This window comes from Pyxicephalus adspersus, chromosome 3, assembly GCF_032062135.1.
Source record: "Pyxicephalus adspersus chromosome 3, UCB_Pads_2.0, whole genome shotgun sequence".
NCBI classification, from domain to species: Eukaryota; Metazoa; Chordata; class Amphibia; order Anura; family Pyxicephalidae; genus Pyxicephalus; species Pyxicephalus adspersus.
Window position 1 is genome coordinate 96,618,234 of NC_092860.1, and position 20,519 is coordinate 96,638,752.

Sequence of the window (20,519 nt, forward strand, 5' to 3'; positions counted from 1 at the left end):
TTGGTATGTAAAAAAAACAGTCCAACTTGGAAAAAGAATACTTACAGACCTAAGGAAAAACAAGGACCTGGCTGCGGCTCAAAAACTGTCTAAAAGACTTTGCAACATCCAGCTAGTAACCATGCAGACTGAGGTGTTTGAAATTCCTACTACTCTTCTCCCAAAGGAAATGATTCATATTCTCCTAGGTTTAAAACATCCCAAGGAGCTTTACTGGGAAATCTGTTAATGTTTGTGGTGAAGCTGGAGGTGAGGAACTGGTGCAGTTACACTTTGGATAAACACTAAGCACAATAAAATATTGGTAAAGCAAAAAAATCTGTAAAAGTCTACAGATCGGCACCTTCAACAGTGCTTTATATATAGATACCCAAAAGGAGACCCATGTGGAATGAATTTCAAGGCATCATGCTTTGACAGTGAAGTCACAGACAAAAAAAGAAAGTCTTTTGCCCAGAACAAGGGTCTTTAAAATATTAAGGCAAATTTTTTCTAGATCTAAAGTTAGGCTACACACATTTGAAAAAAAAATGGCAATGTTCTAGTTTCACAAGTGGTACATACCGCATTTATATAATAGATCTACACAAACATCACACCCATTTAGTTTATCATGCAGTTTTAATGGCATAACCAACTGCTATAAACTATGAATATAATTTTGCTACATTTTGTACAAATTTAAAATGATCAATTTCAGAGACTAAAAAAAAAAAAAAATAATTAGATATGCAAAACACACTATGTGCCTTTCATATTTAAAAAAGCCAATTACACAGGGATGAAATATTTAAGCACTAAACAATCATTATGGAACTCTACCACCATAGGCCTTGTTCCCATTTGGGTGAAATCGGGGGACTGATATCTATTTACACTGTAAAAACCACACCAACATTGAAACTAGCAGCCATCCAGGAGCTCTACAGGGTATTTAACCTAATTTGTAATTCAAATGTGAATCTGCATAAGTTATGACTAAAGAATTTGTCAAAAAAAGTTACAGGTAGAGCCCAATGACTCAGTCTTTTGAAACTTTAATCCAGCATTTCTCAACCAGAAGGTGGCTAGGGGTTACTTGAGCAATTTGTTACTGAGGTAAATTAAATCAACACCAATGATCTTTTTGCTATATGTCAAGGTGACATTTTTCCCCTGTGGCCAGCAATGTAAGAGGCATTCTGCCTACTGAGCACCACATTCGTGTACTGTGGATACATAGTACCTATAGCAGGAGTTTCCTGAAGACACAAAAGGGATTTCAATGCTGCCCCCCCATGTTGAAAAGGCTGGGAAACAAAAAATTTTTTTATTAAACACGTTCCTACCCACCTCCCACCAATAATCCCAACCATATATTACAACTCTGTTGTACATTACAAATGGCTGTGTACTTCCTAGATCCACAGAAATATGAAAGGTAGCAGCTACAGATATTGATCAGAAGCAGTGTGGTGTACATCTAAACAGAACATCAAGTTTCTGAGGGTGCAATTGTGTATACACTTAAACATAAAATTCCAACTTCTGCAATCACATCTACCAATAACAGAATTGTAAATGTTTCTTGTACTGGAAACATTTATCAATAAATCCATAGATAGTAGCTGTGATTCTCGCTTAGTCTTAATGGGACAGGAAAGAAAGACACCCCACCTTTTGTATTAATAAACATTGTTTAAAAAGTTGCCAGTGAGGGGCCAACATACGGTTGAACTAAATACAACTAAACCGTTGTTATACATGAGGTGTCGCATCAGTGTACAAACCAGTTTACTTTACAATGCCCTTTATGCCCCTCCACTCCTAGCACCATATGGCAATAGCCAAATATCACCATCACACCTCTCTTCCCACTCCCCTCAACTCAGGAAAATATGCAATTAGACCCTCAAATGCATGTCAAAATAAAAAAAAAAAAATTAATAAAGGCAAAACCATGTTTCTTCTTACAGCTACCTACCACAAATGTTAGGTTTACATCCCAGAAATCTAGCAAATATTACAAGATTAGTCCATGCTTTACCCAGATCCTGAGGCAGCAGCCTGACACCTTCCATTTATGACAAGTTTTATAAGTTTATCCCTACACAGGGAACCCAAGTATACCAAGATATGTAAACCACTTTAGATGTGCATGTCTATAGGAAGATAAACCATAGGACCACTAACAGCTGAGCCAAAGACAACATTCAGCCTTCACTGCTTGTAGGAGATACCTCCATTCCATATCCAAAGTTATATGGTCTAAACCAGTGGTCCAACCTTTTGGACACCACAGACCACTAAAATTTACGGACTCTAGACCGTGCAGGGAGCTGTGTGTCAAAAGTGAAAGAAACTCCCCCAGAGTGACATCATGCCAAAACCTGCCCACTCACCCATTAGTTTGAGCCGGCAATGAGAGAGTGGGTGGGTTGTGTCCAGAGCTCTTTCCTGACCCCCTTGGGGGGTGCACCGGCCAGAGCCACAGACCACACGTTGGGGACTGCTGGTCCAGACGGTTCTTAAGTTGAGCAGTGTAATTTTTTTTTAGGGAGGCTTTGGGAATTTGCCCCACACTTTTGACTAGTGTTCCACATATGTTAAAAAGCAATACCATAGCAGACACCACCACCACATCAGAGATCCCCAACTGGTGGTCTGGTGCCCCAACATCAGAGATCCCCAACTGGTTGGTGCACCCCCCCCCCCCCCCAGCGGTGTCAGAAGGACCCTGCTGGGAGGGGGAGGAACACCAGCCAGAGCTGCAAATCACATTCCCCATGCAGTTGCTAGGCTCAGGGAAGTGGGCAGGCTGTGTTTCTGGATGTAACCCCAGTCTCCCATCACAGGCTCAGATCTGTGATCGGAGAGTAGGTGGGGTTATGCAATCATGACATCACTATTGGGGAGGGTTCCCCCTTTGAGTGACACCTGGCTCCCTGCGCATGTGTGGTCAGGAGCCAATAATTTTAGTGGTCAGTGGGACCGAAAAGGTTGGCGACCACCGCTCCACATGGAAAGGCAGCTGTTAGAAACCCAAGTAGTTTGGCACAGCCCTCATTTGCCATGGTCATTTAGTGTTTCTACAGACTTCCACAGCAATCACATGACCTCCCCCACCAGGCCTTTACACATTGCTTGAATTCACACTTTTGCTGTTTAGTTAACATTTATTGTCAATAACAATGATGTATATAGATTATAAACAAATATGCCAACTGTTTTGTTGTGCATTTAGCACAAACAGCTTTATAAAAGAGCTAAGCAAATATCTAAAACATACATAAAATTTACAGAGTTTAAAACCATAAAAAAACACAGACTTAAAAAAAAACTTTGCTTCATAATTCAGTTCAGATTCCTGATACCCGAAGGAGTTACAAAAACAAAGTTCCATAATAGAAAAATAACTGTACATCATGTGCTTTTTGTCCATATACATAAGAAGAAAAGTCCAACTTTAGGATTATAAAATTGTAGAAAGTGACTCTGGAGGATCAACTGTAGATGCACCATGATACCTGAAAATAATGAAAAAAAAAAAAAAACAGGATCAGCAACATGAATTACTCAGTAACAACAGGAAAAAACTAAAATCAAACCTTTTCTTCACTTCCTTTACATGTAGATTAAAATCAGCATATTTACCAGTTCTCTACCACATGCGGTTATGTCAGTCACAAATCCTGGACGATAGCTTGTCACTGCATCAGAAATACAGTCAACCCCTCACTAATGAACAATGCTGACTGGGACGGCAGGGGGTATAGATGCAGACAAAACAGTAATTTGAGAGATGTGCCAACATAGCCCTGCTAGAGGACTTGGGCAAAGCCAATACTGCTTGAGAGATGTCACATTTGTGGCAGTGATTGACACCATGCACCACGAACTTGGGCTAATACTGCCATTGTGGACTTTCTAAAGCAGTAGTTGCCAAACAGTGGTCTGCAAGAAGATTTTGGTGGTACCCAGCTCTGACCGGTACACCCCTAAGTGGTGTCAGGGAAAGGACCCTGCCAGGGGGACGCACCAGCCCACGTCCCCTGTGCAAATCCCTGGCTAAGGGATTTCACAACACAACCTGCCCACTTTTCCATCACAGGCTCAGATCTGTGAAGGTAGAGTGGGTGGGGTTATGGCAATATTATGATGTCACTATGGGGAGGTTCCTCCTCCTTGAGTGACAACTGGCACCCCACACATGTAGTCAGGAGCCGGTAATTTTAGTGGTCTGGGGGACCAAAAGGTTGGCGACCCCTATTCTAAAGTATCAGTTGGTTACCATCTACAAAAAAAGAAAAATTCTGCTCCGATTTAAAGCTGAAACTATTACTAGGTGTCACCATCAGACATTATGACCACAGCACCATAGAAGTCACTGAAGTGATACCATTTCCCCCCCAATTTTTGCAAAAACTAGGTGATGGTGGGGGAGAAGGGATGGCACAGCACAACTTAGAAATCCTGTCCAAACACTACAGATTTGACTTAAACGTAGATAATGTACAATTATTTAGGAACTCATTGCTCAGTCCTAATGATGCAATGCACCCAAGATGACATTAAAAAGGTCAAACTGTAGCCTGTAAGTGTTTAGCAGATGTGTACTTTACTCACTTTGCAGTCTTGTACTTCTCACGAACAGCCTGTTGTTGATGTGTTGCTGCAGCAAGATATGTGCGATATAGATCCTGGATGCAAGGTTTAAGACTATCTAAGGAGTATCCTGTGAACTTAGCCAAGGAATCAGGCTGTAGAAGAGAACAACTTTTTAAGTTAGTTCAATTAGGAACACTAAAACTAAGTAAAGAAAACTTTGCCACACAAGATCATAAATCCAGCTATGTGCCCGGGACATACAAGTGTAAAAGCACATAATAGACATTTGCCTACATTCAAAAAAATTTTCAAAATTTGTTATAAGTAGTGTTTAATAAGCAGTTGTACAAACAAGTTTAATTTAGTGGTCACATCTAATAAAGTACATGCAATTAAAAAAAATTGCTCCTAGAGGCCAAACCTAAAGAATGAATGCCCATACAAAAAGACCAACTATTGTTAATCTGTAGCTTTTTTGCAACTCATTGACAAATAGCACTAACCTAATAGACAAACTTTTTCTGTATAGGTCTATTTTCAGGCAAGTGCGATTGAAAAATTGTGTATGATTTGTGGACCAAGTCATGCTGGCTGAAGAATTAGCAAATGAAACAATCGTTTTCACAACACACAAGTCTTCCCTCGCCATTAGTTTAATAAAAAAAAAAAAAAAAAAAAAAAAAAAAAAAAAAAAAAAGGAACACATACCCAGGTCTCTTCATTTAATGTGAAGTTGGCAATGACAAAAGCAGATGCAGCAACAACAGATGGCAAGTACCGGAGGAAAGGGTCTGCATCTACCAAACTGAGCTCTCCCAGATACTGCAAGCAAAACAAAAAAAAATTTATTTGCACAGTAAGCAATTGTACACAAGCATGAAGTCCTAAAGATCAGGAACAATGCCAATAAACGCTTATAAGCAGACTAAATCTGCAGATATTCAACCACAGCTCTCTGCTCAACCCGATAAAATGCTTTGATATCGGAACATCTGCACATCTTCACCTCACACCATGTAAAAAAAAATTTTATCATCCCGTTTCACAACACAGACTCAAGACCATTTCCAGAAATTTTGCTCAAGCTTAGAAATTCATTAACACAATTGAAGCCTCTGTTACAAGATATTTCTTGGGCTTTACTTCTATATTGTAGAAAATATTCTAAAGGAATAAGTGCAACCTCGGAAGGTTAGTCTACCCAAATGAATTAGAGATAGCTATAGCTGGTTTTAGTCATGTTTTAGGTACAAAATGACTCAGCAACATGTGTTATGCAATCCAAAATACCTACCATGCACAAGCCCTCCATTTTGGGAGTCACTGGATGCAGACGGAAATACTGATTGAGGTATTGCAGGATAGTTGGAGCAGCAAGGTCAAAAGACAGTACTTTAAGTACCAAATGTTCCATTTTAAGAACTTGTTTCTTGTTATAGGTGTCATCAGTTATATAAACAAATTCTGCCACTTCAGGTGGGTAGATCTCTTCAAATTTCCTGCGTTAGGAAAAACAAGTGTTAGAAATGAAGGCAAAAGTAATATGTGATCTTTGTTAACAGGAAAGGGAAGATACTTACGAAGCTAAAAGCATAGCAGCAGTGCCCACTAGTTGAAGTTTTCCTCGTAGTACAGACATGGATGACAAAAAACGGTCAATGTAGTTCACAGCCAAATATAGCGTTTCATTCTGCAGCTTGTACTCTTCACCAACTTCAACCAGCCAGTCAACAAGGATTGCACGCATGTTGTTCGTTATGTCGGGCTGCTTCTGCATGTAGCCAGATTTGGGTTTACATTTAATCTGTAGTTAGGGAAAAGTGTTAGAACTCAGGGGAAAACATGCACATTTGGCAATAAAGTGCTGTATAGTTTTACAACTGAGAAAATGGCAAATATGACTAATTGGTCTGTGCTGTCTATAGAAACATTTTTGTCAATGTAAGCATATTAACCAAGAAACCTCCACTGAAAGACAATATAAAGAGACAGCACTGCAAAATGATGGTTTTTACTGCACCGATGCCACTAGTCAGACCTACTACATTTACCATGCCGGTAATATCTTTTTCAGCCCTACAAAGTGGTCTAGCAGTGCTACGAAGTCCATTGGATCATTTTACAAAACCTGAGCATGACGTGTATGTGGATAACTACCTGAACACCTTACCATGTCATCAGCAGTCCTGAGCACCCTTGCCAAGTGCATGTCTTCCTCCCCAAGGAGGGGGTAGCCAAGTATGTGTCGATGCACATGGTGGCACGGTAGGAAACCATGTGCGGGAAAGCACAATGTTGCTTTATTAGGCTTGTGCCACTAAGGGAGGACTTCACAGCAAAATTGAAAGATTCACCTTTTTCCAGTTCTTACCCCAGAAACGTGGTACTTTCTGGTAGTGTGAGCTAAAAAGGCCTACCCCTTTCCTCACTACTAACCTTTTGTCCATTTCTGACAGTATTCTCAAATCTGAGGTTTGCCTTTGTATTCCAGACACAAGCTATTTTGGGAGCTTCACCTCAAACCTCACTAAATTGTCATGTACTGAAGCCCGCTGCATTTCAGTAGGCAGAGAAAGTGTGTGGCAGCATGGGGGCACAAGACTGAATACTGATTGAGGACATGAATAAGACATGCTCAGAAACAATTTGCAAACAACATACTCTTTAGAATCATAACCTTATTTTTATCGAACGTCAGACTGAAATCCCAACCTTTAAAGTTTTTAACAATATTTTACAGGGATTTCCACTAGATGGGACATTTCATTTACCTCCATTTCTCTGAGGTAAGTGTGAATCTCTTCTGCATAATCGAGAACTTCATTGGTAGTGACTACTTTCTCTTCTTCATCCACAAGGGACATATCCATTGGAGAATCTATAGGGAAAAAAATAAAATGGTTTAAAAGTTGTAACGTGTGTTGCTTCATAGCAGAAACATCAACCTAAAGACAAAGTGCAAGGTTTGGACCATCAAACTATAGGACACCAAGACATTGCTGTTGAGTTGGTCCTTAAGCTTAGACAAGCGGTTTTAAAATAGGGGAACAGGAAAGCTTTTCAAAGCAAGCAACCATTTTCTCTTGCAGTTATTACTGGATTGTCACTATACACAGGTCAGCATACAATTTTAGTACATGTTAGGAAATCACTTCTTATAGTTGGTTGCCATTTAAGCTTTTTGTTTGGTACGCCAAAACAAGCAGAGCACACACAGACATCTTTTATTGTGTAGGTTCCTTAATTACTATATAGAAAAATTGGATCTTTACAGACAACTCATCTCCTTTGAACTCCTGCCGTGTAGTTGTCATCCTGGCACAGCCATTCAAGATGGCCGAAGATTCTTTAGAAGGAAGATGGCGGCACCCTGCTCTGGAGTGTGGATAGGAGAGTTCATAGTCCATGAACAGTAATTAAAACTTGGCTAATGGACTTGCTGTCTAAAAAGTAATGGTAGAAAACTTCAAAGGCTACATTGAAATAATGTTTTCTGGCGGCCATGGACACCTTAAAGTGCAACTCTCCTATCCACACTCCAGAGCAGGGTGCCGCCATCTTCCTTCTAAAGAATCTTCGGCCATCTTGAATGGCTGTGCCAGGATGACAACTACACGGCAGGAGTTCATTCATCCCAGCACAAACCAGAAGTTAGAATTGTTTTTGCTGGCAGCCAAAGCTGATGTTGCACATGTGCACTTTGACACTGGAACCCCAAACAGGTTAGATAGATTATTGCACAAGGGACATTGTCTATTTTTGCAAAAGTCTGCCAGGTTGTGGAAACTAAAGTGGAACTTCTCTTCCACGTTAACACCTAGCAAGTGCGAAGAGATTTAAAGATGGGCTGCGCCAACTAAAATATGGCTGTAATTCTGCAGGAGACATTTAGTGCAGCTGTTACTATTCCTTACCATAGCCAGAAGGGACCACTGGAAGATCTAGAGGTTCCAAAGGCTTTCTTTGTCCAAGTGTAATAACCACTTTATTGAGCTGTTTAAGTGGTTCATCTTCCACAGGCTTTTTTGTGACTGGCATCTTCCGATAGTTCGCACAGTCCGGTTCATCCACATGAATGGCAAACGTAGCCTGCTTGGTCTTTCCAGCTGGTAGCGTGCCATAGTTCTCATCATTAATGCCCAGGCGATTGCTTGCTGCAAGAACCTAAACCAGTAAGAAAAATTGAGAGAATGGATATCTAGCAGCACAATTTTACAACAAGCCAAGAAAAGTATTTCATGACCATCTAATACAGCAATCTATTGCAATAAGCCTTCAGGAAACCCTGCTATACTTACTATATCCACATCTGACACCATTACCAGTCAATGGAATGAATACCCTGCACATTGCCAGCCAGTGGGAAGAATGCCACACATACAGATGACCAAATATCATTGTGTCAGAGACAATTGACCTGTGAGGTCCATATATCCCCAGGATCCCCAGCAGCCTGTGGTAGAGGGCCAGGATGGGAGGCTCTGCTATATTGTAGGATCTTTATATAAAGCCATTGATGGGGAACAATACAGACACCTAGGCCAGGCACATGTCCCTCCCTAGCATGCAGCCAGTCCTGGTATAGGACACCGAGCATTCACGTGTAATGGCAGCCTTGTAGCTATACAATGTGTGAATATATAAGTATGATTTAATAAAGGGGCAGATAATGCGATAACCCAGGCCAGACCGCCTACAAGCAGTGATATGAGAGCTGGGTGAATGTAGAATGAATGGCAGGCAGGGAGGTGATCAGCTGGGCGCACATTTCCCTCCAATACTGATGTATAGGCTCGGCACTGCCGATCAGCCCCGGGCTCGGTGCAGGCTGGGATTGAGCCCTCCCTGGATTACACAGGCCGAACATTAGGCGGGGAATACCGCTCGGTGATAGGAGCGGCCGGTCGGGGACATAGGATATAAAGTGGGGACACCGGGCCGCCATTGGCCCGGCCATGGAACGTACCGGTGCTGGTTGCTGTTTGCCTCCTCTGCTCGGTGCCCCGCGCAGCCCCCGGTTCTCTTGCAGCACGCCGAGCACGGTGCGGCCTCCCTGGCTCCCAGCTTGCTGCAATGTCAGCTTCCTCGGCTGGACATTTTCCTGGTTCTCGTCCCGCAGCACGTACTGCGACATCTCGTAATGTGAGCGGAGAGAAGGGAGGTGCTCGGCTCTACGACCCCCGGTCCTTCCACTATCCGAACAAAGGCAGTCAAACTAGGCCGACCAGGGTGCCCGCTCTCACCGGCGCCTACCGACTACAACACCAGGCCGCTCGTTCCTTTGCCCCCAATCCTCCGGTGCACGCTCACTTTGTCCGACAATTCAATCCTTGCGCGCTGCAGCGGACACAAGCTTCTCAGTTCAAGTAGCCCGCGACTATTGAAATCAGCCAATCACAGAACAGCGCGGGTCAACGTCACCAAATCTACGGAAGTCTAGAGGGGGAAAAAGGCGTGCAGACAAAGAGCGAAATCAGCTGTCCAGAGTGTCACAGGCGCTGGGTGAATGCTGATATGATCTCTGTGAATGTGCTGTACATTGCACTGCTATCAACAGGGCCAATAGAAGCCAATTACATATTGTGAATTAAACAAAAAATCAATATTCTCTAGGCAGAAACTGTATTGGGGTCTGATTTAATAAGTCTCTCTAAGACTTGAGAACATAGACTAATATGGGTTATTGAGCAAACCTGAAGTGGAATGAAAACATTTGCAAAATAAGAGGAAATTATTTTTATAAATCCATTCCTGGTGTGCTGGATCACCCAGGTTCTCTTAAAATAGTCTAGAGTCTTGGAGAACTTTTATAAACCAGGCTCACTGTGTGTGTTTGATAACATTAGACTTAGTACACACCAGGAGACCAATATTGTATTCAGCCATCAGATCTGATCAATATTCTGTTTGGTAATTGATTGTTCAGAAGTCCTAAAACATTGCACACAGGTGTACGAGATTCTGCCCCTCCAATCTTCTTTCCCAGGGAAACCCTGAATAGATGTACTCGATCGTTCATATACACAATAAAAGTTATGTACTTAAATTTGATATTCACATACACATCCAATCTATCCCCAGTGAATCAGAAAAATTGGTCCCTTACGATTGGTTGGCTGCTGGATTCCATTTATGAGCCAATAAAACAATCATATCTGATCTGAAAATCTGCCCATATGTGCTAGGCCTAGGGTTATGTACACACATATGATAATGGTCCCTGGGAATGATCTTTTATGATGGTTACCAGAGACAGAATAATAAATGAGCGCTGTCCTCACATTTAAAGGGAAGAAATGAGTAGAGAGAAGGGAGAGAGCGGCACTTCACTGTGCTCCCCTACATACATTGGCACAGTGTTCCTTCCTGATCAGTCATTGTAGAAAAGTTGTACACATTAGATTTTAGCCTGAGACAAGCACAACCATTCACTTCGGGTGAAAAAAATTTGATTTATGTATGAGGCGGAGGTGTCTAATCATGTTATCATCATTGCTATCATTGAAAGGCAGCCTTTTTATTTCAGAAGGGACAGATTATGTTACTTCTGTAATAAAACTAATGTACATGACTGTTTTCAATATTTAGCTGAACGTACACTATGCTGGGCATGTGCAGCACAATGTACAATGCTGGAATATCTGGCTTCCGGGAATGAGTGATCCCCTATGTGAATGTATAGGAGCTACGTCATTCTGGCCTGGCCAGAGGACCAGGTTTACACGTTGGTGAGAGGTAAGTTTCGTCCTTACTACATGTGAAGTCTACAATACAGTACAATATGATAGACATATTATAGATGAGGATTTATGGTAAGAATAGTAAGAAGACTTGCATTCCTGTAATGAAAAGCCTGACCCTGGTAGCTGAATTCTCAGGGTCCAAGTGTATTCGTTTAGAATATAAGAGCAACATTGAAAAGTCACCACAACAGCTGTTTGTGACACTGTTTGTGTGCTGTAAAGTGTGGGTGAAAGAAGCAATCTAAAAGACACAACCACAGAACAAATGTGTAGAACAGACAGTTGGCTGGACATTGACATGTACATGGTATTTCACCTACCTAATGTATTATCTAACGTCTTTAGTTTACACTCAATGCACAACTGCAGGGTGGAATCACATATATTTTAATATTTCTTGCTTTTCATTTGGATGAACTATTGTTTTTATCAACCTGCTTTCCAGTTTCTGGCTCTGTCACTATCGGCCGGGCCACCAATCTCAGTTATGGATCAGCTATCCAGCAACAAGAAAACTCTTACACATAGGGGCCTATTTATCAAAACGTGAGGAAAAGCCTGTTTGCCTCTTCAATAATGCTAGATCTATCAAAGAAGGAACATGTTTTGTTTCCTGGCAGTCGGTGGAGTCTAGAAGTACTGGAATACTTCTAAACTGGGGAGCAGAAATCCCATCACTTGAATGGGGAAACATGAGCATTTTTAAAACAAACCTCACAGATTACAGGGTTTGGCATTTTCCACTATATGAAAAGGAGAGAAGTTACTATATTTTTTGGTGATAAGGGATGATAAATATGGAGTTTAAGCAAACTGACAAATGATACAAGGGGGTGCTGAGAAGATCCTGACTTTGCCCCCTTCCAGATAAAATAGATAAATGAGTGTGGGCATATGACAGCCTAATATCTTAGTATGTAACTGTGCAAATATCAGGTTCTTGCAATTCTTAAAACTGTTTTTTCTTTTAGTGAGAAGCTGTGATGGCAGAGGTACAAGCAAGTTTCACATCGTTGGAGTTACAGGCCGTCATGAAGTTTTTGTTTCTCCAGGGAAGTCAGCAAAGGACATTCACAAAGAGATGTCACAAACACTGGGGGAGAAGTGTCCTTCCTACAGCACTGTTAAAACCTGGATATCTCATTTCAAGACTGGGCATTTCACCGTTGAAGATGGGCGCCACCGTGGGCGCCCCCCAACCTCAAATGACCCGGCAACCTGCAATGCTGTCCACGAGCTGATTATTGAGGACCGGCGAATATCCACAAAAAAGATAGCCCAGATACTCGACATCTCACAGGAGCGTGTTGGGTTTGTTATCACCACTATCCTAGACATGCGCAAGCTTTCAGCAAAGTGGGTGCTGAAATGTTTGAACAGTGATCAAAAGAAGGAATGAGTTGAAGCATCCAAAGATGTTTTGGCCCATTTTGAAGCTGCACAGGACTTTTTGGCTAGGTTAGTGACGGAGGATAAAACCTGGTCTACATCTATGATCCTGAAACCAAGGAACAGTCAAAGGAATTGCGCCACAGTGGGTCCCCGCAGCCGAAGAAGTTCTGAACCCAGAAATCAGCCAAAAAAGTCATAGCGTCCATTTTCTGGGACAAAGACGGTATTCTGTTGGTGGACTACCTACCTCAGGGCTCTAGTATCACCAGACAGTATTATGCTAACCGTCTGGACCAGCTGAAAAAGGCAATTATGACGAAACGCAGTGGAAAGTTGACCAAATGGATCCTTTTTATGCAGGACAATGCACCTGCGCACGCGTCCAACGCTGTGGCTGCCAAATTGAACACCCTGGGTTTCCAACTGGTCTACCAGCCCCCTACTCACCTTACCTGGTTCCTTTGGACTATTATCAGTTCCCAAATTTGAAGAAACACCTGAAGGGGCAACGTTTTGAGGTCATTCCTGTCGTCAAGATGCTGCTGAGAGCTGGTTTGTGGCCCAACCAAAGGACTTTTATTTGAACAGTCCAGAAAAGCTGCAACTACGCTGTACCAAGTGCATCAGTCTCAGGGGGAAATATGTTGAATAAATGTGTTATTTCATAACTTTGGCTCTCTTCTTTCTGGGCAAAGCCGGGAACTTCTCAGCACCCCCTCGTAAATGTGTCATGACAGTAATTATCACCATAACAGTGATAAGAATGCAACCAATACTGTACATATAAAAAAAAAGATTATACATGTTCACATTCAAAAATCCGGAATTCAATAATCCAGTTCCTTCAGATTTCCAGCGTGGATTTCAGAGCACATTTTCAAATTTACACTTGTTTTCTGGCGCCGTTTATAGTTTGATGGCACTGTACTCCAGGATCAGCTGTTGGGCCTTGCTTGCACATGCTTTCCTGCTCATTCCTTCTCATTTATTTGCTGCTGTATAGCCCCATTATGGATTCAGCATCCATTTAAAGGACTGTACAGGTAGTCATTTTCTGTTAAATATATACAGCATATAAAACCGTAAAATTACAGAATTTTCGAAAACCTTGCACTTCTCAGGTCCAGAGGTTGCCAGATTTTTAATGTTAAAATTGAGTTTTAGAGCTCACTTTGGAAAACTTTGTGTTGGGCTCACCATAAGGGCTAATTCATGTTTGGGTGCCTGGAGGGAGTTATTTTATTTTTTTACAAAAGATCTCTTTTATTGACTGATTTTATTGTATTATCCAAAATAAAGCTTTATTGAAATATCAAAGTGGTGTTCTATCAATTTCAAATACAATGCTTCTAAATATAAAAACCAAGGGATATAGAATGTTATATTAAACTGCACAGTGTGGAAAAACAAGAAACAAATACCTTACTGTACTCCAGGATCAGCTGTTAGGCCTTGCTTGCACATGCTTTCCTGCTCATTTATTTGCTGCTGTATAGCCCCATTATGGATTCAGCATCCATTTAAAGGACTGTACAGGTAGTCATTTTCTGTTAAATATATACAGCATATAAAACCGTAAAATTACAGAATTTTCGAAAACCTTGCACTTCTCAGGTCCAGAGGTTGCCAGATTTTTAATGTTAAAATTGAGTTTTAGAGCTCACTTTGGAAAACTTTGTGTTGGGCTCACCATAAGGGCTAATTCATGTTTGGGTGCCTGGAGGGAGTTATTTTATTTTTTTACAAAAGATCTCTTTTATTGACTGATTTTATTGTATGTTCCAAAATAAAGCTTTATTGAAATATCAAAGTGGTGTTCTATCAATTTCAAATACAATGCTTCTAAATATAAAAACCAAGGGATATAGAATGTTATATTAAACTGCACAGTGTGGAAAAACAAGAAACAAATACCTTAGCTGTTTGGGAAATTGCCAAACATGTACTAAAACATTGGGAGGTATTTTAATTCCTAACAACAATGACAAAAATGTATATACAGACAGCAAGCTCTTCTTGGGTTTCACAATTTTTACTTGTATTGATAGGAAGTGAGGGGAAATCTATGCTATGAAGACAACAACACATATGGGGTTTCCAGGTTCTGGTAATATCCTGATTACAACATTGTCCTAAATGTTTGTTACGGTGTCACATAGGAAGGGAATTGGAATTATGGACTACAACTCTATATTCAAAAACTGACTAGAGTTAGACTAAGTGGATCAAAAAAGATAAACTTGGGTGATAGAGGAAATGAAAATACACAAAATGGGTAGAAGATACTAAATTCAGTAACATAGACACAAAGTTCCACATACAGCTTCCACTCTGACAGCACAGAACTATATAACAGTAGGTGGGAGAAGGCTTCTTATAATAACAATAGCAGGAGGTCATTTTACTGGATGTAAGGCATTGAATGACAGGTGAGGTCTTTGGCCATTTGGAGGGTGAGGGACTTATGGATGCCCCCAGGCCATGTCTTCTGACAAGTGCCCGGTTGTGCTTAATATCATCACTGCTCTCAACATTCAAAAACATAAATTAGTGATGCTCAAGATCTGTAAGAGCTTCCTGAGAACATCATTTATTTATAAAACCAACCTTATAATTACAATTAATTGGACGAATGTCACATAAAAAAGCCAATGTGCTATCACAAGATGTCCTGTCCCGCTCATGCTAATGGATTCCTATAAGAAATAATAAAATTATTTTTTCCAGTATACTTTCCATGACCCTCTTATTTTTTTCTTTTGTGCAATTACACTATGGTTGTGTGCATGTAAACAGGTTCTAATATGTAGATGAAACAGGACACATCATAATAATTCCTATAGCAACACTCCCATTGTGTCAGTAATTGAATACATACCTTAAAGGTAAACAATAGTCCTTTCACCGTCAATACTATAAAGTGTTACAAGATTACAGAATAACTAAAGAATATGGCTAGGTTTTCATCAATGAATTTCCCTTGACAGAGTCAAGTCCCCCATTTAAAACAATTTGCTCTTACCTGAATTTGCATACAATGGCTTGGCCATCAGAAAATGTTCAGTTTACTGCAAAAAACTAATTACCTGTTTTACATATCTGAAACAATCCCTTTCTGTGTTGCTGGAATTAAATTTTGTTCAGACATGGAAACAAAATGTTGGGCACAATTGAAAGATATTACCTCTTTATATGATCAAATTTAGCTATTTAGTAAAAAAGATACAGCTAACCCAAGGACAATTATACCTTCAGCTATGGCTGGATGTAATATTAAATAAGGTATAATGGCACCAAGCTGAAGTGGGTTTTGGCAACCATAATCATACATATCAGTAGATAGGATTATGGCTTTTTCTCTGACATAGACTAAGTACACAAGTGCAATAATTGTCATTAAAATGATCCTTTCCAACGAAAAATGACTGCACAATCACTGTTTTGCTATATGCAGAGGGGAGGGGGAGATCAATGGAGGGGCACCGGGCTGAGCTCTCTCCCCTACACTTGCATTATGATCGTTCGTCGCCCATTGTTCATCGATCTGCCAGGACGGTTGTTCAGACGATAGACGAAGAGCACTGTACATAAGCAAGCATCTCATCCGATATTGGACCTGAGCCGATAATTGGACGGGAACGGTTTCACTTGTGTACGTAGCCTTAGCAGCAATTAACAAGTACGATGGCAGACTGAAGCCTGTCCTGCTCAGGGTGGGAATTATAGACATGGGGGAGGGGAATGAACTACTCAGTGTTTTTGTTCTTATATAGAGACCTTGGTTAATATTCACCCATGCTAATTTACCATATGTAATCTCTAAAACAAAAACCAAAGTATGTTCCACCTACTATTTATTATTACAATATTAGGGCAGAATGAAATATCTAATAAAGCCTGGTCTGCAAGGGGCAAAGTAGCAAAGCAGTAGATGCCAGCTCCAATATCTCTCAATATTAGATGTAAATAGGTTGGTAAAAAGTTAGGTTATTAAAGTGTTATTGAAAGCCTTATTGCATTTTCTATCAAAGACATAAAACAATGATTTTGGTTGACCCAAAGGAGACAGGGTGAAAATTGCCCTGCTTAAAATTCTGATTGTTTTTCCGAATTTGTTTTTTTTTCTCCAGTAGCCATTTAATTCACCCTGTATTTAAAATTCTGATAGATGTGGTAGGCTTTCTGGTGATTGTATTAGCTCTAAAGAGATTTAAATTAAATGGAAATTAAAGTGTATGGGAAGATTTACTGTGAGGGTTACCCCCCTCCCCACTCCAGCAGTATGCTACATTTTCATTTAAATGGACAGGTAAGGGTTTATTTACATGAGCTTTAACTTGTTGTTTATCTGGCAGGAAAGTCAGCATTTTCCAGCTGTTATTGGGCGCTTATCCAGTGTTTACCCAACATTTATCTGGCGGTTATTTGACGCTTACACTGCTGTGTAAACTCAAGCTATAGAGCAGATTTAACTTTTCCCAACTGCTCTACCTCAAAGCCAGAGAAAAAAAAAAAAACACCTAAAATGACGCATTTTTGAGGCATTTATTGTTCAGTTACTAGATGTCCACTGCTGAAGACATGCAGCATGCAAAGGTTTTCTACCGCTCAAACATGGTGACACTATGAAAACTTTACACAAAGTCTGATACAACTGCTCGTATAAGTTTATCTGGAGTCCCTTTTGAGTATACTATAAGCAAGCTATTTTTCCTCCGGGCAAGGCTTCTCCACAGTATAGCTGTGAGGAAAAAGTTCAATCAGCCATTTGTGTAAGTGAGCCCTAACACACTCCATCGCACAGCAGATTGCCGTACATGTGCAGCAGTAGTCTGGAAAGGGCGCCATTTAGACTGAATGACTTCAACAGGTCAGATGAACCCCATGGTCGTTATAGAAGTCAAGTGAGATTCACTATCACTCATTATCGGACAGCCAATGTCTGTACAGCACTCTTTCATCATGTCCCTGGAAAAGAACATGAAAGATAATTTCCAGCTATGATAATTGAACATGTGTATGCAACCTTAGTAAGAGCAGGACTTTGGTGAAGGGCATCACTCAATGGGAACTATGCACTGAACAGCAGCAATATCCTGCATATCCCAGTGCTTCTGACACATTGGCAAGTAAGTGAGGTGCTAATGTGCACTACAACTTTGTTCCTAATCTAACTCACAGAATACAAAGTCATTCATCCTGCTAAATAGGGAATGGTTAACTAATCTTTTATCATGCAAATACTCTCACTTATCAGAGTTTAGGCTTCCACCTACAGACAGTAAATAAACATTGTGAAGGCAGCGTTAATGTTACACTGCCCATATAAAGACAGAAAAAAGGAGCTGCCATTACTGTATCAGCTTTCAAATGTATAATTTCTGACGGTGACGTTCAAGGAACATCGGAAGGGAGGCAAGGGAATTCTGGACAATGCAACGATGCTGAGGTTCTTCTTCGCCTGCAACGTCAAAAAGGACATTGGTGGACAGGACTACAACTTCTGCAGGGAACTCCATGCGACATTTCTTCCTCCTCCCACTATGGGGGAGCCTAGGATGGGACAAGTGTGACAGGACCACCCCGTACAACTGGTACACCCCTTGGTTCTACTCGGACACCTTCAAGTTCATCAAAGGGAATTAGCTGCAAGGCTTTAAGCTGGACCTGTGGAAACGGAAGACGGTCCACAAGCAAATCTATGGAAAGGAGTCAATGGAACCAGTCACAGACCAAAACGCAGTCACCTGCGAAGAAGTCTGGATGAACATCGGATTCAAGAGACTTGGCCTGGATGGGGGTTCAAAGAGGACTACCCCTTAGGACTTTTATGCATGCCAAGAACTTATGTAGGTACAGGCACTGCATCATCGAAGAGGAGACTGCCCTGCATGTATTCTGGCAGTGCGTGAAAAGTTGAAGACTTTGGGACAGGAGCCGATTCATGTCAAGGACGTCCATCACATACTGCAATGTGTTGTATGGTCTGTTCCACAGCAAATACACAGAAGAGAAAATCAAGGAGGAGGATTATGAACTGTTTTAAGGACGATATTTGGTGCGCCAAAAACGCCTTATCCATCAGAGGGAGAGGATGTCCATAGAGGACTGACGCACATCGGCCCTCACACCCTATCACCTTATGGATTTTCTGGAAGGGGATGTTTGAAAAGAACACCCCCCCCCAATCTCTCAGGCATAACACCAGTGTGCAGGAATTTATGTATTTATTTGCATGTATAATGGGGGGAATTGTAATGAAGTGTTTTGTGTGCTACATGGCAGTTCCTTGGGTGAATGTACCCCGATTGTATTACTATTGTTTTTTGTAATTAATAAAGTTTATTATTCAATCAAAAATTACAAAGGAAGACCATCACACCTAAAAATCCAAAGGTTTGCAACTCAGACTTTTGTCTACTATGGCCACACCAACATGTAACATAGATTTTGTGATATGGTCCATTAAAATGTAAGTTCATTAGAAAAAAATGGTCCATTAAAATGTAAGTTCATTAGAAAAAAAGTATATTTAAAAACTTGATGAGGATCCCCTTCATTCCTCAGCTGAGGTCTAGGAAAGTAGAACAGTGAGCCTTTCTAGACCCTTTAATATAAGGCTGTGTTAAGTACATTAATATAATCACATTTTTTACTTTATATAAAAGGATGGATAACCCATATCCTATTTATATAAGTTTCTTTGACACTTAAGGGGGGAGATCCCCTTCTCTTCTGTCTCAACCACAGAAGCTGATTGTGGCAATCTGAATAATGTAACTATTTTTAAAAAAAATTAGGGTTCTGCTTTAGTTGGATTGTATATGACATGTGGCCAGGTAAATCCTTAACAAGTATGAGAACTGGTGTCTGACTTTACAGCGGGGAACTGCTAGCTAGCATTTTTTAGAGGTTAGCAATGGTATTCTCAATGTTTCTTTCAATGAAGATTTCCTCTACAGCAGAGGTCCCCATCCCCTGGGCCGCAAGTGGCTGGTGCACCCACCAGCAGGGTCAGGAGAAGGACCCCACTGGGGGGGGGGGGGCTCACCCGCCAGAGCTGCAGGCCATGTTTCCCGGAGACATCGCAGGCTCGGGGAAGTGTGTGGGTTCTGGCATCATGGCATCACTCTTTGAGTGACACAATGCTACCGGCGCATGTGCAGTCCAGAGTCCATGCATTTGGTGGTCCACCACCTGCAAAAGGTTGGGGACCACTGCTCTACAGGCACAAATATAGAACATGGGAGTCTGTTAAACTACTTTTGCAAGGATTCTGTTGGTGTTCCAGGTACTAAAGCAGATCTTTCCCAGGAATATCAGCCAGGATGGGTTTATGCTATGCTCAAAAAACAGCATTGTGGTTTTTTATTATTGAACGGGAATGATTGTATCCATGGCCTATTGACGGCAGTTCTATGAGACATATGATGCATACAAAGCCATATTCTAATCATACACAAGAGTTTTATGCTACCAGTTTTGATTTATTCGGTCTCAAGTATTATAGGTACTCTGACCTGCCATGTTTTTTTGCATCAAATTGGTTATCTTTGTGTATGTTAACACTGTTGGTTAATAAGTTACAGCAATTATGCTAATAAATTCCTGAGTGTAAATACAAAAATGAAACCTGCCGCAAATAGTTGACAGCTTCCTTATCCATTATTATTATTATAGATATTTTTATATATTTTTACATTATTTATAAAATAATAAACAATACAAAACCATCTAGCACCACAAGTTAAAAAATAAATTTACCTTATGTTTAAATAAAACCATGCAACTGGTGAG

At 40.8% G+C, this 20,519-nt stretch overlaps 1 protein-coding gene and 1 pseudogene across 1 annotated transcript; one reads left to right on the plus strand and one right to left on the minus strand.

Moving 5' to 3' along the window:
- Positions 1 to 3,135: 3,135 nt before the first annotated feature.
- CCNA2 (cyclin A2) lies at positions 3,136 to 9,861 on the minus strand. The gene is made up of 8 exons (XM_072405788.1): positions 9,554 to 9,861; positions 8,502 to 8,751; positions 7,359 to 7,465; positions 6,168 to 6,391; positions 5,882 to 6,086; positions 5,296 to 5,409; positions 4,606 to 4,739; positions 3,136 to 3,506 (listed from the first exon to the last, which is right to left on the minus strand). The coding sequence occupies exons 1-8, from the start codon at positions 9,719 to 9,721 to the stop codon at positions 3,452 to 3,454; spliced, it is 1,257 nt and encodes a 418-aa protein (XP_072261889.1). The 5' UTR covers positions 9,722 to 9,861; the 3' UTR covers positions 3,136 to 3,451.
- Positions 9,862 to 11,261: 1,400 nt separating this feature from the next.
- The window catches only part of LOC140327438 (kinesin-like protein KIF18A pseudogene), a 14,624-nt pseudogene continuing 5,366 nt past the window's right edge, over positions 11,262 to 20,519 (plus strand).